General features: G+C 40.9%; 3 protein-coding genes across 4 annotated transcripts; 2 read left to right on the top strand and 1 right to left on the bottom strand.

Moving 5' to 3' along the window:
• The first annotated feature begins 1,891 nt into the window (after positions 1-1,891).
• Positions 1,892-7,306, top strand: cldn7a (claudin 7a). Its single transcript, XM_040141250.1, has 4 exons — positions 1,892-2,114; positions 4,475-4,639; positions 6,306-6,390; positions 7,138-7,306. Exons 1-4 carry the CDS (start codon positions 1,892-1,894, stop codon positions 7,304-7,306), a joined length of 642 nt encoding a protein of 213 aa, XP_039997184.1.
• Positions 7,307-9,277: 1,971 nt separating this feature from the next.
• On the bottom strand, positions 9,278-12,813 carry si:dkey-112a7.4. 2 transcript variants are annotated; one of them, XM_040141622.1, is made up of 3 exons: positions 12,553-12,813; positions 11,876-12,218; positions 9,278-10,875 (listed from the first exon to the last, which is right to left on the bottom strand). In XM_040141622.1, the coding sequence occupies exons 2-3, from the start codon at positions 12,054-12,056 to the stop codon at positions 10,796-10,798; spliced, it is 261 nt and encodes an 86-aa protein (XP_039997556.1). In that variant the 5' UTR covers positions 12,057-12,218; positions 12,553-12,813; the 3' UTR covers positions 9,278-10,795. The 2 variants fall into 2 exon arrangements, with proteins under 2 accessions (XP_039997556.1, XP_039997555.1); XM_040141621.1 differs by having other exon boundaries at positions 12,558-12,813.
• Positions 12,814-19,057: 6,244 nt separating this feature from the next.
• On the top strand, positions 19,058-24,221 carry LOC120797665 (cornifelin homolog B-like). Its single transcript, XM_040141518.1, has 3 exons — positions 19,058-19,157; positions 19,306-19,460; positions 24,057-24,221. The coding sequence occupies exons 1-3, from the start codon at positions 19,058-19,060 to the stop codon at positions 24,219-24,221; spliced, it is 420 nt and encodes a 139-aa protein (XP_039997452.1).
• The last annotated feature ends 1,680 nt before the right edge of the window (positions 24,222-25,901 follow it).

Raw genomic sequence — 25,901 nt, 5'->3', positions numbered from 1 at the left:
GAGGAAAGGAAGGGGAACGGACCTGTGGGAGCACAGCCTCATTACATTTTAAATAGGTAACCCAGCCAGTAGGTGAGCACATTCCCATTAACCTGGCAGTAGGGATGACTTCCTCCAGGCTTATAGGTTATTACTTCCTCTCCCATTGCTGTAGGACTATTGTTTAGCCCCAGTGTGAAGTCATGCACACTGCAGTGCTAAGCCTGACCTCTGATATGGACAATGCTTGCTATTGTCTCTTGTTTTTTTCCGATTCACTGCGGGAAGTGGCTACAACTTGCATGTTAATGGACCCAATGGAACAAATATATTGTAAAATATTATTAAGTAACAACAAGTATAAAACAGTCCCATCCAATTAATTTGTTGATGAACATAACGGCGCATACATACGGATTGCACAAATACCTCATAGCAAGGACATTTCTCATTACATTTTTTACATAACTCTGGTTTAACCAGACTAAAACTTGTGAGGTTGGCTAAGAAAACGGAGGACAGTCCACTGGCGGCCTATAATCCCAACTCTACTGCAGCACTTTTTCCCAGTGTTGTTCCTTGGTTCATCCAACTTCCTCATTATATACTATGAAATATTTATGTATTTCGACTCTTAATTTGAACTCTTAATTTTAATGTACTGATTTCCATGTCTGTTTGGAGTGACTTTTACATGTTTTCAGTGGTTTTAGATGCCCCCATACGATAGGTTTAATGCTTTAAGTTTTATTTACCAGTTTTTATGATATTAATTCCAGTAAAGCTTTACTTAATTTAGTATCTGAATAGCTATGATTTATTTTATAATTATCTTTTGTCAAATGTAATCAATGATGATGGTTTATCCGAAACAGAATATGTGACACTATGCAGACAGCTAAGCCATGGGTCCTCCATCCACCTCTTTCAGCCGTCTGGTACTGTATGCAACTTTGACTTGACTAGATTAGTTTGATACAGCAAATCTTTCTGTTCTTATCCAGCAGCCTGCAATATCTCATTACCACAACATGGGTAACAGAGAGGTCATGAATCTGCACCAAGCCTGATCTGGGCTAAAAGGACAGCTGAGAGTTTAGTCTACTTTGCACAGAGATGTGGACTTATATCTTCAATCTGGGTCAGTGGTTGTACTACAGATAGTATAGTGTGTATACTGTGTTCGCACACACGCTTTCTAAAATGTAAAACTAAAGAATAATTTGAGTCAGATTTGAAAATTATGCTGGAGCAAAATTATGCTTTTAATACACCTTCTTAGTTGTTCATCAATAGTAGCTGGTGACTGGACTGTAGAACAATATGAAATCAGGCATATTCATTTTTTTAAACACTCATGTTAAACTGATGCTTATATTGGAGTTGAATATTCAGAGCACAAGTGTCCTGTCTTCTATGGCTTTACCATTATATGTCATGTAAATACAGGCTACAAATTGCCGCAAAATGTACCCTGATGTTGAGTATCACAGGAAACAGATGAGAATTCACAAATGAAGTTGTGCGGGTTTACATGAGTTTGTAGTGATGGAGCCACTGAAGGGTGTGACAGATTTGAAAAGGTTAGAAATTGAGACAACCTGTTGCTTTGCTGGACCCAGAGGGGACATTTCCCAGCAGCAACTCCCCGCGACCACTGAGAACTGCAGCTCCATGCATCAGCAGGCATGATAATTACACACCCACTTCACACCATCACCCACATCTTGGAAGCCCATCCCCGACGGAGGACCCCGGTACGCAACTCAGGAGCCACACGGACAGTACCGGCGGCTTTTTCATCATTTTGTGACAATTAAAAGAGCTCCAAAGACATTTCGGGAGCTTTCAGGAGCGCGGGGTCCCTTTCAAAGTTAGTTTAGAGAGGGGGAATTTAAAAAAAAAAAAAACGATGGCCAACTCCGGTATTCAGCTGTTGGGATTCTTCCTGTCGCTTATTGGTATCGTCGGACTGATCATCGGGACTATCCTGCCGCAGTGGAAGATGTCTGCCTACATCGGGGACAACATCATCACAGCGGTGGCCATGTACCAGGGGCTGTGGATGTCATGCGCCTTCCAAAGTACCGGACAGCTCCAGTGTAAAATCTACGACTCCATCCTGCAGCTCGACAGTAAGTAGTCCAGTGTGGAATTATAGCTTTTAATCTGTTCTGTGCATACATGTGCTTTATTTCTTTTTTCTTTTTTTTTTTTTAGTAGTGCAAGGTAAGTCATCACTGTTATTGGCATTGAAATCAACAGTTTGCCCCCGGAGTGGACACTGAATGAAATTCACTTTAGTGGTATTACAGTGCTGGATTGTGTAAGTCCAAAAGTCCAGTCTCTTATTCGTGACCTCGGCTTCTCCACCTGGGACCCACCTGGTCCATCAAAACACCTCCTTCATGTGAATAAGACCACACTGATACTGATTAGTTTTACCACCTCAGGTCATAATCTGCTCGTCACATCTTAATTACCATCCATACACTCTGTAAGGTTTCCTTTCATAAAGGCAGCTACAAATGAGTTTGAAAAGGAACCGAGGAGGGTTAAAAGCTTTTCCGAGAAACCTCACCCATATATTGTCACATTCAAGGAAACCCTCCCACCCTACTGTCGCCCACCTCCTAACACACAAACTTCCCAACATTCACACTCCAACACACTCATGCAACATGATACATTATCCAGGCATCATCATTCTGCAATCTCTGTTAAAGCCTTTGGATGGTTGGTGAAGAGAAATTCCCTCGAGATGGAAAGTCTACTTTAGTTTCATTTGACACAAGGTGTTTTTTGCCATATTATGGTCCCAGTGACAAACTGTACCCGTGTTTCACCAGAACTAGCATATAAAATAAAGCAGACAGTGAAAACACCACAGAAATGGTTGCCAAAGATGCTGCCAAAATAATCTGTTTAAAACCCTCATGGGTAGTGGTGACCATGGTAACTAAACCAGAGCATACCAACCATCTACTGAACGTCAACCATTACAGTGATTTAACATGATTAAACAAAAGTTTTACATAAAGAAATAGACACTAATTCATGTTTTGTATAGCAACCGTCGTGCAGTGATAACCGGAATGGTCCTGCAGATGTCTGGCCGCATTTGCTGATTTACACTCAGGACATTATGGAGGTTTTTAAATTCGTAGAGGTAGCTGTGAGGTAGATTTGGGTTTTGGAGCCAATTATGACCCATCTATGAACAAACACTGTTACTTTCTTTTTTAATTTTGATTTAAAACTGAAACTTTCTCTACTAATATACAGTACATCTGATCTAACCTATATTCTCGTGCCAAGTGATACAATTTTCATACTAATGCAAGCAAACTACATGCTAATGCATTGCGTTGGCTGCGTACAGTAGGTTTAATGTTGAGCTGGATCACCAACCAGGAAAAGAGGGCAACTGGCCTTGAGTTTCAGACTTGTGGTTTGAATAAATCTGATTAATTTTAGCTGAAATATAAGGGCCTCAACATGGGTCTTTCTTGTGTATACACTTGTCGAGGGGCCTTATGTCAAAATGTAGATGGTGCAGATTCCTAGATAAAACAAACAAATGGTCAAATGAGAACCACAGCCAATTTTTGGACTGGGGCCTCTTTGGAGTTTAATACAGCCACGGTGTAATGGCTTCATGGCTAAAATGATGTTACTCTGTGGTACAATGGTGTGTGACTGTGATTGTGTGCATCCTGCACTGGATTTGCATTTACTATATAATCCGCCCTATTGTTTCCCGTTTCTCACTATTTTATAGAGTTCACCCTCCTCTCCTCTCTCTCTCCACTACATCCTCTTCCCCTCTGTGTCTCTCTACCCATCCTTCAGTCCCTCCCTCTCTGCTGGAGGGTTTTGTTTGTTTGGGCAGGGCAGGGATGGCCTAGACTGGCACAGACTGGTTCTAGGTGGACAGAGGGTGGGGGAGATAGGGCACCCTGTGATAGGTTTATGGGGGGGGGCTGACAGATGAGGATCCTGAAAGTAGTTTTTTCAGCAGGCCTCCACCTCTAAAACAGCAACAGATGGGAGGGAGACAGTGAAAAAGAAAGAGTGTGATATGTGTTTTTTTCTTTCCGTTTGTCTGTGCCGCGGTGTGTTCATGTGTATCCCATGGTTCCTCCTCAAGAAAAAGCTCACATAAAAGTTTCCTGACAGGCTAATGTGAATGTAATTCACAACCTCTGGACACACACTAAAGTCTCTTTGATAGTTCACGGATGGTTTATTAGTCGTCCTTATCATTTTCTAGTTTGTGCTTTCAGATTGGCACCTTGCAAATAGGGTTGATTATTTGACCTCATGTGCTCTTTGCGTTTTTGCAAAGTGCTGCATTTTTAATCTTTTTAAGATGCACTCCCACATACCACTAGACAAAAGGACATGTATTCGCTGCCTCCCCTTACAGAACCAACAAACACTTCCTGTGCTCTTCTTTAATCATTTTTTGTTTCCTTCTCTGTGTCTTCTCCAGGTTCGCTTCAGGCCACTCGTGCCTTGATGATAGTTGGCATCATAGTGTCCATCGCAGGGTTGGGTGTGGCCTGTATGGGAATGAAGTGCACCACCTGTGGAGGGAGTGACAAACTACGCAAGTCCCGCGTTGCAATGACAGGAGGCATCATCCTCCTAGTGGGGGGTGAGGATGGAAATGCTCCTTTAGAATTATCACCCATTTCCTTGTAGTGTCTAACTTGATACCAAGTATCCACTATAACTCTTTTTGATGTCAGTGTAAATGTGAATTCCCCAAAAGGTAGTATTTCAGAAACTACAAATATAAGCTATTTATTCTCATAAAAATAACCAAACTTTTAAACATTTCAAATCTTTAACATACAAAACGTATGGGTTTCATCACGTTGTGAGACAATTTGTCAATGACGGTTCATGTGAGAGAAATCTGATTACAGATGGATGACAAATTAAAGGGAAAACCAACAAGAAAGGTGTTGTTCCACCACGAGCTGCCAAAACAGCTTCCACATGTGGAATTCTACTGGAGGGATTGGAACATCATTCTACCAAAATACATTCCTGCATTCGGTGTTTTGATGATGCTGGTGGGGAGTACTGTCTAAGAAGTTGCTCCAGAATATTCAGGTTTTCAACTGGGTGGAGACCACCAAGTGACTCTGACAGCTGTAGCTAATGATTTTCATACTCATCAAACCATTCAGTGAAGACTAACCTTGCACTGAAGCATCTGCATTCATTATGTTCCTTTAACACTGCAGCTCTGCAAGGTTATACTTAGGCTACTTTGGACTAAATGCTAATGCCAGCATGCTACCATTCTCACAATGACATTGCTAACATGCTCATGTTAATTTTTTTTTCATGGTGACCATCTTAGTTTAGTACGTTAGCACGTTAACATTGGCTAATTAGAACTAAACACAAAGTACAAATGAGGCTGATGGGAATGTCATACGTTAGTGTAGGTAATCAGTCATAAACCAAAATAAATCCGATGATGGACTACCAAAGATAATACAAATCATCCTAAAGGGGGGACATGAATTTGTGTATTGAAATTAATGGCAACCCATCCAGTAGTTGTTGGACCTCATGGTGGTGCTAGAAAAGTCAAGTGATCATCAAAGTCATTAGGATTCACCGTCTGGGGACCACAAATATCTGTACTGGATTTCATGGCAATACATACTATAATTGTTGAGATATTTTAGGCTGGACCTAAAACCACTTTGGTCTAATGGTGAAGGAAAAACAATCTTTAACCTTGCACTGGGAAGACTAAATCTGTGGAAAATTGGACTAATGAGCAGCTGGAAATGTGTGAGAAAAGGGTGCAGGCCTAACTATTGTTCAGTCCAATTTCTGCTGCCTGGCTCCGGTGATATTATAACCACTGTGTAGGACCTATGCTAATCTATATTATTCGTCTATGAGACCTATAGAATAATGAATACAGACCCGGTTGCATAATATTTCATTTTGACTCACCCAAAATCACCTCACCATCAGACAGTTGCTTAGATCTCCTGTACATCATACAATACGTAGGAGGAAGTTTGATCCTCAGTCCTAAAAGCTTTCCTCCCACTGCTTCGGCCCCTCCGAGGTCATTAGACTGAATGAGACCAGTACTCCTGGCACTGATTCTAACATAAGTTGTCTAACTGGCTCTGAAGACAACAGAAACACTAAAAGCTAATTGTGCTGAAGTCAATGGCTAGCCGCCTGGTGCCTATAAAGTGGATAAAAGCATGTCTGCTCTCTCAGGTTTTGATGATGTTCTGAAGGACTAATTCATCTTTGTTGCTTACTTTCTCTCCTCTCAGGGCTTTGTGCCATCGTAGCGTGCTCGTGGTTTGCTCATAATGTCATCCGGGCTTTTTACAATCCCTACACTCCTGTCAACACCAAGTAAGTGACCCAAAAACCCACTGTATTCAAGAACTATAAATAAACAAATCGTTTGACTTTTGGGGAAAATTGCTTATTCACTTTCTTTCTGATCTTTCTGATATATTTGTATAAGGTGAATTGACTTCCTTTAGACAGAGCCAGGTGTGTGCTTGCAGTAGCTTCATATTTAATATATAGATATGAGATCTAATACTTTTTAAATTTTAACATTCCAAAATGTTAAAGTATTTTTTGGGACTACAGGTACTTTGAATTTTACTTGAATGTTTCCAATTTCCATTTTCATCCACCTATTACATTAAATACTGCTTATACATTAATGGATCAGTGATAAAATCTAAATAACGTAATATAGATAATAATGTAACACACTACTTGAGGGAGTATGAATAAATAAGTTACTTTTGCTGTAAATTTACGTAAGTATAATTTCGAATGCAGGATTTTTTCCTTGTAATGGATTAACTTTGACATTGTTTTATTTTCTGCTTAAAGTGACACTATGTAACTTTTGAAATAAGGAAATAACACATTCTTCTCCTTATAAATTAAAAGTTGAATTCATACGCAAACTCACCTTTACTGAATTCAAAAAGGCCTGATTACATCTTCCAACATTTTAAGTTTCTATGGGACTGTTTGCAAAGTCTACAAGTTTAGTTCTTTCTCTCTTTCTAGTTTATCACTGCAAATCCTACATTTGCTTTGTGAGTTTACTAGTCAGTATCGTCTCATCTCTGCCAGGTTTGAGTTTGGTGCGGCCATCTTCATTGCGTGGGGCGGCTCCCTCCTAGATGTCCTGGGTGGGGCCATGTTGGCTGCCTCCTGTCCAAGAAAGAAGCAGGTATCCAAATATCCATCCATGGCCAGTTCCCGCTCTGGACCTCCGAGCAGCACTAAGGAATATGTCTGAGAGCGCCCCCTACAGAGTGGGACTCAGACAGAGAAGTCCCCCCCCTTGTTGCAGCGTCAGCGGCGAGTAGGACTGAAGGTGTATGAGCAGTTGTGAATCAGACAGATGCAAAGAGTTACTGAAATGGGACTTCCTTCATTTTTGTTCAGGCCTTTGATTACCCCTTGATTATCATGCAGCAATCTCAGTTGTTTCACGAATGACGTCCCACACCCCGTCCACACATTCCACAGTTGTTTACAAATGGACTTCACAAACACATTGTAATCGGATCCCCTGACGTAATAAACAACCCTCGGGGTGTAACCGCTTGAATTGTAGCCTAAACGATGGATTGTAGCCAACATTTGCACGTCCATGTTAGAACCAGCATCTTTTAGCGTTTGCCATGTAATTAAAAGTAATCAATCCAGTTTGGTGTATAGGCTGCGATTCCGGGGCTCCGTACAACAGAGACACAGGGTGACAATACGGTGTTTTATATTAACTGTTGGCGTTTCTAAAATAGACGTTACGATGAGCAGGGTGTGACTTCACACATAGGGCTCACTGTGTAAGGGGACTGCATCATACAGGCCTTTTATTACAATACTCACTACAGGCCCTGCAGCTCCTCATACCAGTCTGTTACAAACCCTTTTTTTATTATGTAGTCACTGTGGCATTATCGCTCTACTAGCTTCCATATCAGCCACTATGAAAATGAACTGCCTCTATTTATTTTTTTTCAAATGTAGGTTTTTGCTCCTGTGTAGATTTACATAGTTTGTAGCTTTCAGAGATTCTTTCATATTTTTATTAAGACATCTTATGCTCGGAACAGTGTCTGCTGTTTTTTTTTTAAAATGTCATAGTTTTATACACTTGGCGTATCTAGAAGATAATGATGTAATGAAAAATTAATGAAAGAACATTTTTAACATGTCCAACGGTACTTACATAATAAAGACATTGCAACATTGTTAATTGTGTGATGGTCATAGTAGGTCATTATACAGATGTTCTCCATTGTTAGAAATAAAGAGCCCAGCTTTGAGCATGTGTCCCCATTTGAAAACAGCACATGCTCCAAATGATCTCAAAACTCTGCATACAATCAACAAAATCACAAACATTTACCTAACAAGAAAAAAAAAAAAAAAACTCTTAAATCCTTACTGAACATGGTAAAAAGAAAAATAATATTTTTCATCAAAGAGCATCAAATCATAAGTTCCCATTTGTTTGACCTTCACTGTGCAGAATTATGTATGTGCAGAGTTTGACACTAGAGGGCTGTTTTCACATCCATCTGAAGGCGGTAAGATTCTTGTTAATATACCATATTCATATATAACATAAAGTAATATGAAATAACTTACACAAATGTGATGTGGAAGCTTGACGTCCCCAGTGCACGTACATTAAGAGTGGACTTCTCAGTGAAGGAGGAGACATTTTGTGCCTAGTCGTTTGCTTTTCATAGAATCTGGATTTTCCGGTGAGGTAGATTTAATTTTAATTTTTAAGTAGCTCATCGAACTGTTATGTGGAAAAACCATATCTTGACACAGGTGAAGTGTGACCTGACTGCAACAATGAAAGACTCACTCTCCATGGGAAAGCAAGACAATTGATATTTTTTGGATGAGCCTCCTTGTAACTGCTTTCCCTACTTCACATTTGCATCTTACCTACTGTGAATCTAACACGTTTTTCAAATTATCTTTGCTTCCATTTTGCTTCCTTGACATATGACTATATAGTGGTTATAGAGTCAAAGGTTTTGTACCTCTGCTTATGTTTACACAGTTTCTACACAAGTTGTGTAAAAAGTAAAAAGAACTATAAAAATACACAAATCTTTTTAAGTTTGGTAAATGCCTTTTAAGTATTTGATCACTGCATTTGCTGTTTTAGAACACAACTGGAATCAGGACAATAGAGAAAAACTGTAAATGGGGTACATTCACTAAACATAAAACACAAAGATTCCACAAAGGTTCATCTTTTATTTCCCGAGATGCATTATGAAAAGTCGACCATTTCCATGCAAACGGCAGCCATAACCCAAACAACAATCTCTGAGTCAGAGAATGAGCTGTGAAATGCAGTGCTTCTATGACACAAAAAATTGAAGTGAACTAGTAACATTTTCACAGCCAACCAGGTAACATGACATCAGCGTGAGCCTTTAGAGACAATAATACGTCATTCCAAGGCAATCTTTAAAAACCCAAAACAACATCAGTGTTAAGATTGTCTCAGTAACAAGAGCTAATCATCGGCTGCTTGTCTTCATCACCGTATACTGTAATTGTAAAGTAAAGGTTGGCATTATCTTTAAATAGTCAATCTGAACCTGAACGACACTATGATGCCATCTGGGTGTAGCTCAACAAACAGACTACTGCTGTGTATTTTGATGGTCTATCTGATGGGGCATCAAATATCATTTGGCTATTTTTTTTCCAAAACATTTAGAACCGTCCACGTCTTTTATCACAGTTATGTGGCCAACTGGGAAAGCCTGCCTTTTGAAAACAAACAAAACCTCCATAAATTGTGTGGTTGTTTATGGCATTATACTGCTGAGTCCGCAGCCCAGGCCAACAATGAGCTCAGAAAAACACCGACTCTGCACGATCCGCGAGAGCAAAACGGTGGTGTGGTTTGAAATACTACTACATAGCCCTTGATAACAGGATACCAGTTACATGTTCTGATGCTTTAACAGACTCCATGCATAGAATTCTGCAACATGTCACTGCACATAACAGGCATTCCCACAAAGTGCACCATTTGGAAATATAATAAATCTCAGTTATAGATGACGGAAGCAATATCCATTCAGAAACAAGTAAAAATCATGTAGAAGCCATAACAACACAACAAAGTGTTTCATTTTTTTTAAAACATTAAATAATTAGCAGTAGTTGGTTTTTTTTCTCTGTACATGGCGAGATTTCACCCACTGGATAATAGTACACCACTTGCATCAGTGTGAGAGTACAGAATGATAGTCACTGCACAACCAAAGCTTAATATTTTACCTGTGTGATACACATTAACAGGCTTGTCTTCCCTCCCGCAGCCACCCCGCAGACAATCAGTAACCCTCACCGGTCAACAGGGAGGTGAGAGGCTGCTTTTCATGTAACCACTCGCTCAGTGCAACTTTAGAAATGTAGCCCTTGTTAAGAAGCGCCGAAAAATATAGACACTTCATCCAAATCTTTCTCAAGTCCTGATGGTCTAACACCTGCCGAGGTATAGAGTAGAGGGCGATGCAATGCAATTCGTTCACAGTCTGACCAAAGTTAAGTTAAATAAACACTATGTACAATCAGGGCCTAGGCTTCAGCTGGCGCTAAACGATCCGTTGTTGTGCCTGGTCGAGCCATCGGATGCTTCAGTAGGACACTTGACAGGATCATGGCCAAGATCACTGACGCGGAGGTTTTGGCGTCCCGGGGGAATTTTTTTTTTTTTGGCACTTCATGGTGAAGTTTAGGAGATGGGCGACAGGGAAACAGGACACTGCCCATTGTTGTTCATGATGTCATCCAGGTCTTCATCGTCCAAGTCCACTGACGAAAAAGGGTTAAAAGGTCAGGATTGTGCAGTTCTACTGAACCAAACACTAGATGCTGGGTCAAAATGAAGCTTTGATACATCTATTTTATCCATTTTAAGAGATTATTACTCTTAAAGCAACTGTTGGCTATGTCTTTATGCTAAGATAAGTTAACTGTCTGCTGGCTTTAGCTTCATATTTATCCCAGAGACATTAGAGTGCTATCAACCACGTTTTGAAATATCAAATCAATATTCCCCAAATATTCCTCGCCAAATTCCAATCTAACTTCTCCTTCTTGCTCTCTGGGCATAGGCAAACTATGGAAGTATATTTTTAAAAAATGCGTTATTAAGTGATAGAAGTAGTGTTAATTTTTCTCCAAATGATCAGTTGATCGCTGCATCCCAACAAACCTTCTTGTGCGCTCTAGTCTACATGTAATGCACATCGTAAACCCTAAACTCCCCTCTGTCTTGCATTAGTTGAGCAGATTCTCTCCTCTCCCTTTCTCTTTAAATGGGTCGCTTCCCAAAAAAACGACAAATTCTATTCCCTCTGTTGTCCTGAAGCTCCTGTCCTGTCCAGGGGCCCTGCTGGTCCCTCTGTCCTTAGATAGGGACCACTTGCTATTAAAAGCATGTCGCTGTGGTCGTTACCTGTATTTATCCAAATATCATAATGACAACAACCCCATCCTCTTTGCATTTACAATTATCTGTTATAGGTGGGAGGGCAGACTTTAAAGTCGTAGTACTGTATGCAGGCTGCTGTACGGATATCATTATTATTCTCATTTGTTGTGTTAGCCTAGTGTCTGTATGTGTGCAGCTGCTGAACGCTGTCATTGTCATTATATGATTGTGAGCCGTGTGTAATGGTGTCATCATTTTGTAGTGTCTTGTGCATTTTTATATAGACCCCTGGATTATAAGCTGCTGCGAGGGCAGCTATTCCATGCACCTGCCCGACAAACATCTGCTTTAAAACAAAAAGAAAAAAACATCACTCACCTTTCTTGGACCGACCAATCTGGCCCAGTTTGGGTGCCCTCTGTCCCAGCCTCTGAGGGTTGGGCCCGCCGCCGTGGCCGTTGACCTGGGGGTGTCCCGGGTTGTACTGCCCTGCCGGGCCGGGCTGCCGGGGCGGCCCGCTGGGCGGGATGAGCTCGGGGATACCTGAAGCTCCGTACATCTCTACGGGACGCCTTCTCCTAATCGGCCGCTAGATGTCCGCACAGTCCAAGCTTTGTGTCGCGTCGAAGGGCTTCTCACTTCCGCAATGGCATTCAACAATGAATGTATGGAGGACGGACGACAAAAACGCTGGAAATGACTGAGGGAAAGTCCTCGTAGCCTGTGAACGAAAGCAAACACGGTTGTCACGAACAGCCCTCATGCGTCAGGGAGCGGCCAGTTTGTGGAAAGTGCGCACAAACACTTCTCCGCTCTTTACACTGACATATACGATGCACTCCTATGTTTTCTCCACAGTATTTGTACTAACAGGTGTAGGAATTGCCTTCCTGGCCATTACAATAGCTGAACAGTACAACAACGTGCCTTCTGTACTGGTCCACTCACGATAATAAAGTGTTTTACCGCCCGGTGGTAAAAGCAACATTAGGCTTACTGGTCCTTCTTGTCTTTAATCCTTTTAGAAAAAAATAGTTAAATAACATAAATATTACCTCACCTCTTCCTCAACGAGGCCGCAGCTAAGAGCTGAATCCGGTAAAAAGCGGCTTCTGAGAACTGTGTTGTTGTTTATCAGAGCTCTCTCTCTTCTGGCACAGCACCGAGGAAGCGTCGATTTAAAGGGGCCTCTCGTCGTTCTCTCGGCCGCGGGGATTTCCTGGGATTGTGTCTTGACTCATAGCGGCATTTGCACGTCACCGCGAGGTTGATCGAGGCGACGGTGCAGCCACTTGGGGTTATACAGCGGAGGTGTGCCAAAGTTTAGAGGGCGCGGTGCGTAATTACGCACCTTCAGTGATGAGAGAGTGACTCCGGCGGCAGCCAATGACAGGCACTGCTCAGTAACCCCCCCCCCCCGCCCCATATATAACACATGTAACGGTGCATGTCAGAGGCAGCAGCCCAAGTCAGGTCTCTTTCCTGTAGGCATGTAGTCTATACAGAAAAAAAAAAGAAACAGATATAATATCATAATATCCTACGGGAGAATCAATTTAATACTATTAAAAACGTTCGCCATTGTTTCCCCAGTGATGTGTGTTTCCGCTTTACTTATCTGAATCCAACTTCACCCTAACTCTGACCAGTTTCTGAGCCCTTTCCCAACCCAGAGAGGGGTTAAAAGCAAAACTTTACTTTGCTTATAATTATGTTGCATAAAAATGCCCATTTTAATCCAGATTAGTCACCTCTGGGCTCATTTGGACAAAGGGATGTCAAATCCTACAGCTTAACTTCTGAAACCTCAAGGATAGGCCAGTCATTCAGTGTTTACGATCTCGTGCTTTGCAGTGAAACATTGTTTTAACCCACATAATGTTTTTCTTAGTTCCAGTGGAGATCCCGAAGATTCCAGAGATATCAAATATTTTAGGTTGAATTTTGGGGGAATGTGTATCCATATAAAATGAGGCCCAGGATAACCAGAATTTTTACATTTGATGGAATGACGCAGCCATAAAACCATGGAGTCTTGCGTTTGAATATTTCTCTCATTGTGAACATCATAGGAGCTGGAATAAGATCATTGTCTTTAATGAAGAAACGAATACAGAATAGGCCTATATATAATCCAACAATGTGGAATTTGATTATTCTTCTCTACCTTAGAGCTACTAAGGGAGGAAGGGAATGAATGTGGAAAACCAGATGTTAAAGGGTTAATTATTTGGCTACACTAACATAAATTCAATTATTTTAATGTTTGGAAACAATAAATGATCGATAAAAGTGCATTAGTGTATTAATGTTGTGCTTGCAATATGTATTCCTGTCCCCGTATAGGCAGAGAGGACCCAAGCACAGACACACAGGCAGGTGCAGTGGAGGAACTTTAATAACACACACATAGCAGGCACACAGGGAAACATACAGAGATACAAGCAGACAATCTGACAAGGAGCTGGTGGAAATGGCCGGTGTAAGTACAGGCTGGGATAATGAGGAAACTGGGAACCACTGTGTGAGTGGGCAGGGAAGCTCAGGTGATTGGGATAGGGAGGAAAGTCTGAGTGCATCCGGTGGGTGGGTGGAGAGTGGCAGGAGACGGAGGCCAAAGTCGTTACAGCGGGGATGGTAGGTCCAGAGGAGGGCGCAAGAGAGCCCAAAGACGAATCGTGACACATGGAAAAGGCCGGAGCTATATCTAATACAGTCATTTCCAACCACGGTGATCTTTACCCCAGGGGGTACTTCTGCATTTACCAGTGGGGACATGGAAATATTGTCGAGGAGCTCAGCTAGCTTGAAACTTGAAAATCTAAATACATATCTACACATTTGTGTTTAGGGGGACAAAAGCAGACAAATTGGTGTGGGGCTGATTTTAGTACAGATCAGGCCCAGTTTTCACGCGTTAACATTGCAAAAGTAAAGAAAACCAGTTAGAAAGCAGATATATAGATATATAAGAATCCAAATTCTGCCACACCAAGTGGTAGTAGTCTCGATGCAAACTTGACTAGAAGTACTAAAAAAGAACCAAAAGACCAATCCTAAGTATCAACAATTCCTGTCTTGTATGGATGCATATGTGCAGCCTAGGATCTGCCACAGCTTCTGTGTTTTCAGGGGTGAAATGCAAAGGAACAGTTCCATTAAGCTTATCTATTCTACTAAAGAGGTAAGATGACTGGAGCCCATTTGATTGGGTTGTGAGTGTACGCTGTGCCAAAAAGGCCAGGGATCCCATCTATTATATTACCAGAATATACTGGTTGTAATTTACGTGACACTTCAACTCACATTTTCGGTTTTGTTACATCTCATATACCTGTTTGTCTGTGTTGGAATGCTTTGGAAAGTGCTATCTCCACAGTCATCGCATTTTATGAATGAACCCATGAACTGAGATGGCACAAAAGAAAAATCCCCCCTTAGACTTGCCAAGACTGATCTCCCTGTAGATTGAACTCTGCAGGACCACGTGGATGAGGACTGTCTGGACTGGTATATAACTGTCTTCTCTTCCACTGTAGGATTATTTGAACACTTTAAAGTGAACAAGCGAATACATGAGCTGCTGCCATCATGTCCAGGATCACAGGTGTTACTCTCCTGCTCATCATTCTGGTTGACAGCTTCTCCGACAGCACAGGTAAATACGAGGAGAATTTGTATTTTCATATTCGCTGCACAGAATCATCTCGTGCTCTTTCACTCACCAACATCAGATCAAAAAACTGAGTCTGCTGGTAAAATATACACTGCGACCCACCACTCTGTCAATAAGTGAATTTGTATTTGACAGGAAGGTTGCACGTAGTTGATGGATAATGTATTACGGTTCCACATAAATGATTTTCTTGTTATTTGTCTTTTTCCACTTCGTAAAGCTTCGTCTGCTGGATTTCATTTGACCAAAAAGTACATCCGCATGTGCAGGTGCAAAGGTGCGTGTCCATTGGTCATACTTTTTGGCTAAAAATTTGCAATGGTGAAAATAGACATATATATATAAAGAAAGAGCCTAATAATCAGGGCTGTTATGATACTATGCTGGGGTTTTCTATTTTGACAGAGGTTGGGTATAAATTTGAGGCCCTTCCTCCTGAATTTCCTGCCATTTTACTGTGTTGTCTAGTAGGGCAGACAAACAAGTTTGTGCGGTGTGAATTTCAGTGACCACCTCGGTTATCGTTGCAGTTTTTCCCAATGGCATGACAAAGTGTCGCACCCCGCTCCTACCCACAAACTATGAAGAGAAAATGGATCTGATCAAATGCTTCTGCAGCAAAGCCGACCAACACAGTAAGTGAAATGAAGTTGTGTGTGGGTGTGGGTCTGTGGTAATATTCGGTTAAGGTATTTAATGTATTACCATTTTTTTTTTTTTTTTTAATCTCTTAATCTTCCAGAGTTTCAGGCAGTCTGCACCTCTTGGCGTCCTGGTTTTCCAATCTCCCTGGTATGAGTGGAATTACGCTCTCATAATGCAATTCTGCATAATTCACACAAGATCAAAGCACCGATTTGCTCCATATTGTCACATGAAAAACAGCATATCAAAACACTAGGTCACCAAACAGTCACAACATAACGTAACATCACATGGCATTACGTCACATTATGCATAACACCATCCCTGTAATGTGCTATAGATGTCTGTGACCTTTTGGAAATAAAGACATATTTTCCATTACAGAGTTTGTTTTGCTTCTTTGTTCGTGGCTCTGGCTCTGTCCAGAGGTAACAAAAGCCACCCACCAGCTCCTCTACAGCTCACTACTTAACATCCTGTTTGTTTAATCTGTACAAAAATCAAACTGTAAAACAATTTGCTGTTTTATGGGGGGGGGGGTTATATGCCATGTGACTATTTCTTAAGCTAGCTGCCTCCCCACCCCCAGTCTTTATAGCTAGGGAAGCTAACTGGCTGTGATCTCCAAAAATTGGAATTATTGCCTTAAAGCTTTATTTGCTATAACGGTTGTGAAATAAATTACAACATTAGCTGAGGTCCTTGTGAAATATTCATCAGGGTTGCAGACATATGTACTGTATTACATAAACTGATAGCTTTTTGTCTTGGTTCTCAAGTAACCAAGTAAAGGCAATGTCTCTTCTCGTAACCCCCCCCCAACCTTGTTTTATCTCCTCTTACATATATTATCATTGTTTACACAGCGAATAATAAGGTCCTGGTTTTTGAGTAGCAGTGGTTTCTACCTTCTATCGGTATAAAGAATCTCACCTCGGTTAATCTCCTTTATGATCCCACGTGTCAGCCCCAGCCCTTATGGAAGAGGGGACAGGCTTTGCTTGATAGGGTTAGGGTTAATTCTACCAGGCTTTTCCTGATCTGATCAGAAATCAGATATCACAGTAGGGGCATTCTATGTAGCCCTGCTTCTGTGAGAATGATTTCTGGAAACCTTTAGCTGTGGTGCAATTTCAAGTGGGGAAATTCCAATGTTAGTCCAATTCCTGTGCTTTAAATCTGGTACGTTGTAAGACATTGCGTGATTTTACTAGATGCTTGAACAGAATCCTAAAAAAAACAACTTCTAAGGAACATCAACATAGCTCACTTCAAAACAAGTTCAACGACAGTCACAGTTGGTTTACAAAAGTGTTCTGTGATGACATTTTGTGATTTCTTTTGGCTCTTTCTTAACGTTTCCTGTCCCCTGGCGTTCACTCTCAAACCAAAATACTCTTCACAGGGTACAGTAACTGATAGACTGGAACTGACCTTACCTAGGTAAGCAAATACTGCAAACTCTGACAAGCTGACTAAAATCCATGGAGTCAGGACCACAGCTAATCTCTCACTGAGGGCTCAAAATACTGTCGGTCAGCAGTCTTGGCAACAGAGTGCCTTGTTTACCCATCTTCTCTGACAGTTTCATATTTACACCAAAACACTGCAGTCAAACAAAGAGCATGCACACATGTGAAAGTCAAAGTGAGAAGACAGACAGAGAGAAAAAGTCAAACATAGCAGATAACAAAACTGTGTCCAGTGCCTGCTTTTCCAAGGATTTTGATAACTACAATTTTAAACAAGTAAGTCACCTATTCTTTGTCAAAACAAGCCTTGTTACATATTTCTAGTCGGACTTCACTCTTCCTAGATAGGTGATGTAAATCATTCTTCAGAATACAGCAGTCTGGATCTGGCTCCAGAGTAAAAAGGAAAGCTCAGCTGGAATTTTTCTGTCCTCTGAGTTTGGCTTGTGGCTGAGGAGCAAGGCTAAAGAATAACTCAGGTCAGGGGACAGCCGTGTTTCATCCTTTCTGAATGAGGGGCGTGGAAGTTTCTTCTTAGCAAGCACCTCGCTGGATTGCCGCTCTTATCTTTTTACTGAGATAGTGGACATCCTGTGGATGTTGGCTTCAGTCATGGCCCAGAATTATGGGTCACGAATGCAAAGTTTGATGCTTTGCATCCATATTTTGTTAGACGGGGCAGATCACAATCTACTACAGATCTTACATTAGTTGTATTTACGGGTAATTTGCTTTGCCGTATATGTTTTGGAGGAAACATATGTGCTTCCTGGATTCCTGGCTCCTTGTTTTTTTCAAAATCAGGAGATGTTAACCTAACCAATAACCAAACAATAACCAATAATATCAGGCAATCTCAGTGGTATAATATATAGTATAATATTGAGGTGCTTGTGCTTTACTTCAGTATTTATATTATATTCCCCTTTATACTTTTACCTCAACAACATTTCACTCCATTACTTTACAAATTAATATCTTACATACAAATTATATCATCAGCTTATAAAAAGCAATGTGTGGTTTTGAATTAAACTACTAATAATAAACTGAAACTAAAATATATAATAACATTTCCAGGTTCCATTCAGTAGCATAATAGTAGCTTGCCTATGCTTTTTATACTTTATGTAATATTTACTCATAATACTTCTTTACTTTTACTTAAATCATATCTTGAATGCTGAACTTTTACTTGTAATAAACTATTTTAAAGTTTGTTATTGCTATTATACTTCAGTAAAGGATCAGGATACTTCCTCCATCACTGGACGGGCTTTCACTAAGCTTTACCTTGTACTCTGAGTTGTTGAAAGATAACCATAAAAAAGAAGTTCGCCAGGAGCAGATACTGCAGGCGAGCAAATGAAATGTGTTGGTAGTAAACAGTTTCAGACATTTTCTTTTTGAAACTTTTTGTTGGCTGTGAACAGTGAACAAAAATCCGAAAACCAGTATGTTGCCCTTAAAATGTCTTTGCTAATGTAACTGGGTTGTATGGGCAGGGTTGCATGATAAAGAAAAACACATAACAAGCCTCCATCATTCCATGTTTTTCAAATTAGAAAAAAATCGGTATTTTATGGAGAATTTCAACCCAATTCAGTGCATCCTGACAAGTATCCTAATAGGCTAAAAATGTTCTTTAACCAGGATGTAACTGCTCCCCTACAGTATCTCCTCATTACGACAACTCATTTTTTAATGTGGTGGTATTTTAATTGTGCCCCCGCCTCTCTTTTATGGTCGTGAATGCACAGACCAGCTATGTCTCGACGGGTGGTCCAGGTCCAGCCGGAGAGCAGTGTTCATGAGGCAGGTCAGTGGAGCACTGGGCTGTGCGAGTGCCATAAAGACGTAGGGGACTGTAAGTATACAGTATTAGACAAAATATCAGTGGATTTACTGTATATCTGACCGTCAGAGCTGTATAACAGCAGAAGTGCATTTTGTGAATTGCTGGATTACATTTTTGTGTACTCTGAGTTGACCTGCTGTATATGTGTGTCCGTCAGGCTGCTTTGCCCTTTGCTGCCTCCCAGTGTTTACCTGTAAGGTGACCAGTGCAGTGGGTGCGTGTCCCTGCCTGCCTCTGCTGGACTGTATCGGCTGTGTTCCGCCGGCCTCTCTCGCCATGAGGGCTTCTGTCAGAGAACGATATGGTATACAGGTAACACATAGTCAGAATAACATAATAATATATGTATAAGATATGGTAATAAGATAGAAATGCAAAAAAAAAAAGAGCATCATTACCTGTACATGTACTTTTCAGCTGGATTGCTGGACATTGTTTCTTGTCATTGCAATGAACACGTTTGAAATTCCATTTACCTCTATTGATTTGAGATGGTGGCAGGAGTCTTGGAGGCAGACATGACAAAACTCCAACAAAAAAATAAAGTGCATCTGCATGGTTTGATACAACACTGGGTGAGTGGAGAAACTATCAAAGTGTCTTGGTAAAGTTTTGCTCCATTGTACTGATGGAATGAATATCATTCTTCCGGAAGATATTTCCTCATTTGATGTTCTAACAATAGTGGTGGAAAGCGCTGTTTAAAGCTGCTCAAAGACTATACATACAAATTAGGCCTGATTTTATCCCCGGAGCGGGTTGCCCCTGACTAATCTTAGGCGCTCAGTTTGAAGGGGATTGCAGCTCCTGACTAATTGCCTGAATGGATCTCTGTCATGTCAGAAATTTGGGGCGGCTGTCTTGCAGTTTGAACATTTTGGTAATCTGATCTCCCACATGGCTGTGCTCAAAAAAGAAAGAGAAAACATTTTATTTGCATATTATGGGAGTAGCTAAGTGTATTGACTGAGAAAGTGCTGTGATAGAAATAAGACAGACTTTCACAGAAGAATGGCGGCATATTGTTTTTTTCCTTGATCTCTGTTTATAGCAGATTTTTGCCAGTATTTTTGAGGACGCCGCCATCGTGTTAGATCAAACTTTGACTGGAACTGTCAGTAAATAAAACTGATCAAGGGCTCTGTGTTAACATTCAGTGTGAGCACCCGCATTACAACCGGTCGATCGATCTGCTTAGTGTGAGCATATAAGCCATATGTTTTGGCCTCGCGGAAAAGGTGCTTTGGTGATGAAGGTTTTTGAATTTGGGGGAACAGATCCTTTAATATAAAAAACTGGCTTGACCCGCAGCACTTTGTGTAAGTCCAGAGGACAGTATGTCTTTGCAATGTGTCATGGGCTTTGGATTTTTGGAAAAATTACATTGACTTCCCTGTTTTACCTTACCTTGACAATACATTAATTCTAAGAGGAAACATTTGAGCTGCTTACACTAAGGCTGTCGCTGTGCTACATCATTTCAACAGGTAGCACAACACTGCATTTACAGTATTCGGTTTAACAGCCATTGAGAGCTAACTAATATTTTAGATAACTTGACAGCTTAGGATATGTACCTCGGATCATTCTTTTTTAGTGTTGTGAAAAAAGAAGAGATGACATGACCATGAATAAGGCAGTGTTTCTCCGAGAAGCTGTCCTCTGTGGGGCGGGAACGTGAGAGTTGAGCTTGTGACTAAATTCTTTCAGTCAAGCAGAGTGGCCGCAGTAGTTGTGATGTCGTCATAAACACCAGCTCGAACAGTGCGGCTGTTTGCCTCCGCTCGTGACAAACCGTGGCCCCAGCTCAATTACACAGAGCGTCTTGAGCTTTGAGCAATTATGACTGCAGCCGGGGAAATGCAGACGTTTCAGTGATGAAACACAATAACAGCACAATGGGGAAGTAGCTGCAACATCAGTAGATGTGAGTAATGACACTGTTAATTGTGATGGGAAAATGTTTATTTCTCATTTGATTATGTTCTATTTTTCCTTTAATGTGTGTTTCCCCTTCCTGTGTAAACGGTTGGGCCATGTCCTGTCAGCTGAGGCCGATGTTCTCCCTTTTGAGCTAAGGTTGTTTGAATGAACTGTACGAACTGATTCTGGCAAACAGATGCAGTGCCTACGTGGCCACAACTGTATATAAAGACAGGATCCTCCCACTGACAGCATCCAGTCTCTGAAACCTCTGTGGTGGAGAGAGACTGCACCATATTTGGCCAAATAGTACTGAGGAGCTCGCCTCTGTCTTTGTTTGATGATCATTGCTGATTATTGCTGGTTGTTCACTTTAATTGATTTAATATTCTCTAATAAATTCTTAGAATCTCAGTAGACTCATTGTTTTCTTCACTTCCTCACCATAGAGGAGATTTTTGCCTCTATATTAATTACTTTAGCAATGATTTGACTCTATGTAGTGGCATTAGATAAACTTATCAGACATATGTTGAGGACGCAGTGAAATCAGGACGTTTATTAGATTAATAAATCTGCCCTAGAACTATAAATAACGTAATGAATAAACAACAAACTGTTAGAGCCTTTAAGATACAACAAGCTGTTCAGGCTTCCCACCCACGGCCTCACTGCTGAGCTGTTGGTCCATACTGAGCGCTCATACACCTGCATACATGACCAGAGATATCAAGAGACATCAGGTCTGATCAGTGCACATCACTGATCAGTGCACATCACAAAGTACGAAACAGATTTTCCACATGCAAACAGCACATTACAGAGCCAAAGAGTGAGTTCGAAGCTGTTTCTGGGACAGTGAAGACGAGCGGAGATAAGGCAGGTGGTAGTGGATGGTGGATGGAGGCCAGGCAGGCAGAAGCTGGAGCTCTGCCATCGGAGAGAAGGAGGTGGTTGGTAATGTTGGCTTCTCTGGAGGCGGAGTGGGCCGTGGATCGGCGTCAATACTGCAGAGCATGAGCTAGGGAAGGTGCCAGAAGTTCTTACGAAAACAAGTCCCAGCATGTAGGTTGTTTGTAAAGCAAGGCAACAATTCTCTCATGGGTGGAAGGAGACAACATAACAGTGTGTATCATGAGAAAAAAACCATGGACACACATTACTTCAGCCATTTGGATATGTGTTAAAAGTTCTGGATCATCTTTCTGTGCAAATTCTGATGTCTTTGTGTATACCATATATTTTTTTTTTGTCTCTATTTCTTGAAACTGATTGTACATACAATACAAAACCATACTAGCAGCATGGTTTGAATTTGCTTTGGTTTATTACAAAATACTAGCAAAACGAACAACATTCCCATCAGCCTCAGATGTGCATCGTGGTTAGTGCCAGTTGCAAATGTTGACATGCTTGACTAAGATGGTGAACATGGGAAACATTACATCTAAGCACCGGCATGGCGACATTGTCCTTGTGGGTAAATGAACTTGCTGATGTTTATGCTGCGTGAATACAGCATGACCATTTAGCTCAGGCTGTGTTCACGCAATGTCAGCAGAATAGGAGGAACCGGAAAAACAGCCTTTGTTCTGACATAGGAGTGTTCACGCATTATTAGCCCCAGTGCTAACCAAAAGTCACACCGGAGAAATGACCTGAATTAGCTCCTTTTTTTGGTGTTACATATTTGTAGCAGTTTGTTACCACTCGAAACCAGATACAATCACACAAAATACGATCTTGTAACCCTCAATGGACCAACAAATCATTCCAACATATCAGTGCAAACTAGTAGTTGAGTTACTATATATATATTTTTTTTTTCTGTTTATGTTTATTTTACATGAGAAATTTCAAGTCACAGAGTTATATGCTGCATTCAGATCCCCAGACTTGTAATGATGTTGGGAGGCAGAATGATAATTTTAGTTAATGTCACCCTCCCACATTGAATTCACAGGGGACGCCGCGCAGTACAGAGAAAGTGGGGTGCTGAGCAGATCCCAGGTCTGTTGCTCAAGAAAGACAAGAGTGTAAATCTTAACCCGTATGTTGCTTTTGCTCTTAAGGCTGCTTACTAGCACTTAGAGCATTGTTGTATCTGACTCAAAAAGTTGTCTTCAGGTCCACGGACCCGTTCCACATGAAATTCACGGAAAGGTTGTATGATTTTGCAAGGTGCATGTTTCATGACTGCCCTGTTGGTAAAGTTCACAAATGCATTAATGAACAAGCAAAAATTTAGGCTGGTTTTCTTTTGACAAGTTAATATTATGTATGTTTTGACTCTACAGCGATGAAGATGCAATAAACAGTAGGCAATCAAAACTGAGAGTAACCTTTCATTTGGCTCTATGTTGCAGCGCGGACTCAGTGTCACGAAGGGGAAATCACATACACAGGCTGTACCTGCCTTCTTACTGTGTCTTTACTGATTTATCATATCTCACCCGCCAACATTTCCATCCTGACATTACTGACATGCTCTTCGTCGTGATTGCTGTTGCTAAGGGCACAGAGTTGGCTGCAAGAAACTCACTGTCCTCGGAGGGAGGATGTAACTGAAACAGAAGAGCACGGTTATTACTGTTACACTGACAAATACACTGCCAGCTGTTAACTTCAAGAAGCCCTATACTACTATAACTTGATACTTTTTGCACTTTGGTTATTGACGTCTTTACTTCATTTGGTCTTCTGTAGCACAGGCTTTTTTGGTCTTACATTTATCATAAAGGAATGTGGTAAAACTGTGACAAATTTTTAAATTTAAATAAACTGACTTCAAATAATAATGTTAATTACAAATGATGTGAGTATGAGCTTATAACAGAGTACCACAGGGAACTGAAACACTGAACTGCTGCATTGTATGTGAGTGAAAAATGTATTTATTTATTTTTTGCACCTAAATGCAAATGTTCACCTTTTGTTCGAGCCTCCCACCTGTGTTCAGGCCTCTTATCTGTGTGTCTGTTACAGGGGAGTGTGTGGAGCGACTGCCTGTACGGCTGCTGCTGCTATCCGCTATCTTGGCTCCAAATCTCCAGAGAGCTGAAGAGAAGAGCAGCATCCCACGCCTCCACCTCCTCCTGCAGAGCTAGATACACCACTCTGACCTCCCTGCAGGGGGAGCACTTGGTCTAGATACATCCAGCACGTTTTTTTTTGTTTTTTTCTCCTCTGTCCTCCTCTGCCACCAGTCCTCCAGAGCACAGGAGTTGATTTAATCACACTTCCTCGGGTCTGCAGCCACTCCCAGTTGGTTCAGAGAATTCGGCAGTGACACAATGTGACAGTGAAGTTCAATGTGTCAAAAGATGAAGTAGAAGAAGTATAATATAGTATATTTAAATTTTAGAGCAGGGGCCATTTTGCATTTTATCTTACATTAACAATCATTTTTTTAGATTATATTCTTTCGGCAGCGGAAAGTAACAAAGTACATTTACTCAAGTGTTGTATTTAAGTACAGTTTTGAGGTACTTGTACATTACTTGAGTATCTCAATTTTATGCTACGGTATACTTCTAGAGAACTGCATTTCAGAGGGAAATATTGTGCTTTTTACTTCACTAAATTTATTTGACAGCCCTAGTTACTAGTTACCTCTCAGATTAAGATTTTACACAACAGACATATAAAATACAATTCATTGTTACAGATTCAACAGCTGATTCCTTAAAGAAACGCAATGTCTAGTTGTGGTGTTGTGGCCCCTATGTCACATTTCAGATGTCTATGACCTGTTAGCCACAATGGCACAGGGATTTCTCTTGTTTCTTATTTCCATCTCCCATTCATCTCACAGCCCCTCAGATTTATCTTGGGACCTCTTGGAGGGGGTCCAGCCCCAGGTTGAGAAAAGACTGGATCAAACTACCAAGCTGTATCTTAAGTAGCTCAACAAGCAGCCACTTTCAATCTAAAAATGCCATAAATAACAATACATCCCGCACAGGGGCCATTTTTTTCTGCAGAATGAGTACTTTAACTTTTTACTAAGTCCATTTATCTGATAATACTTCTTTTTATGTAGGATTTTCAATGCAGGACATTTTACAGTATTTTATATTGTTGTACTGGTGGTTTTACTAAGTATGGTGTCCTCATACGTCTTCATACGCCACTGTATTCTTTAATAGAGTGAAGTTGGGCTGAATGGGAGCACCTGGGCCCATCCAGCCACTGTAAAAGCTGCCACCTTAGTCCTCTTGGAGAATCTCTCTTCATGCATTGTGTTTGATTTCTCAGCATCTTTCCCACCAACATTCCCCCACTGTATTTCCCACACATCCTCTCACCTACACCACTGACCTTACTGAAATCCCCATCTCATCTCTCTTTGCAAATTAATTTATGTTTTGTAAATAAATCAGTAAATTTTACATCTCTCCCTTACTTTTCCATGGCCCTTTGAGCCAGATATGACAAAGGCACCACAGCAGACTGATGATTTGTGCTTCAGTTAGGGACTTCAGTTCAAGCTAGTACAAGAATTCGGCTCTCCAGTACTCAAGCCTCTTTCACATTTTGGAGAACGTAACTGTTTTTGGTCGTATAATTTAAAAAAAGTAATTTTTTTTATACTTTATGTATATTTCACATTAAGATGAGCCACTAAAACATTTAGTACAAATCAGTGACATGATCTGCTAGTTCGCCTAACAATCAGACTTGCTGACAGTTGGCACGACTCCTGCAAATCTTAAAAACCTTATGATTACTCAAGTCAGAATTGTTCCATTTTAACTTGTACTATTATTCCGTTTCCTGCTCCAATCCCTCCAGCTGCTCTGCGGTTTCAGACTGACCTTGTGGTTAAGG

The sequence above is a fragment of the Xiphias gladius genome, chromosome 12 (assembly GCF_016859285.1).
Source record: "Xiphias gladius isolate SHS-SW01 ecotype Sanya breed wild chromosome 12, ASM1685928v1, whole genome shotgun sequence".
Taxonomy (NCBI): Eukaryota; Metazoa; Chordata; class Actinopteri; order Istiophoriformes; family Xiphiidae; genus Xiphias; species Xiphias gladius.
This window is presented reverse-complemented; position numbering and strand designations above follow the sequence as displayed.

Coding starts and splice junctions, on each gene's coding strand:
- LOC120797665 (XM_040141518.1), top strand. CDS start 19,058: ATGTCTCGACGGGTGGTCCAGGTCCAGCCGGAGAGCAGTGTTCATGAG. Junction 19,158..19,305: donor CCATAAAGACGTAGGGGACT/GTAAGTATACAG, acceptor TGTGTCCGTCAG/GCTGCTTTGCCCTTTGCTGC. Junction 19,461..24,056: donor GAGAACGATATGGTATACAG/GTAACACATAGT, acceptor TGTCTGTTACAG/GGGAGTGTGTGGAGCGACTG.
- cldn7a (XM_040141250.1), top strand. CDS start 1,892: ATGGCCAACTCCGGTATTCAGCTGTTGGGATTCTTCCTGTCGCTTATT. Junction 4,640..6,305: donor CATCATCCTCCTAGTGGGGG/GTGAGGATGGAA, acceptor CTCTCCTCTCAG/GGCTTTGTGCCATCGTAGCG. Junction 6,391..7,137: donor TACACTCCTGTCAACACCAA/GTAAGTGACCCA, acceptor CATCTCTGCCAG/GTTTGAGTTTGGTGCGGCCA.
- si:dkey-112a7.4 (XM_040141622.1), bottom strand. CDS start 12,056: ATGTACGGAGCTTCAGGTATCCCCGAGCTCATCCCGCCCAGCGGGCCG. Junction 10,876..11,875: donor GATTGGTCGGTCCAAGAAAG/GTGAGTGATGTT, acceptor CTTTTTCGTCAG/TGGACTTGGACGATGAAGAC.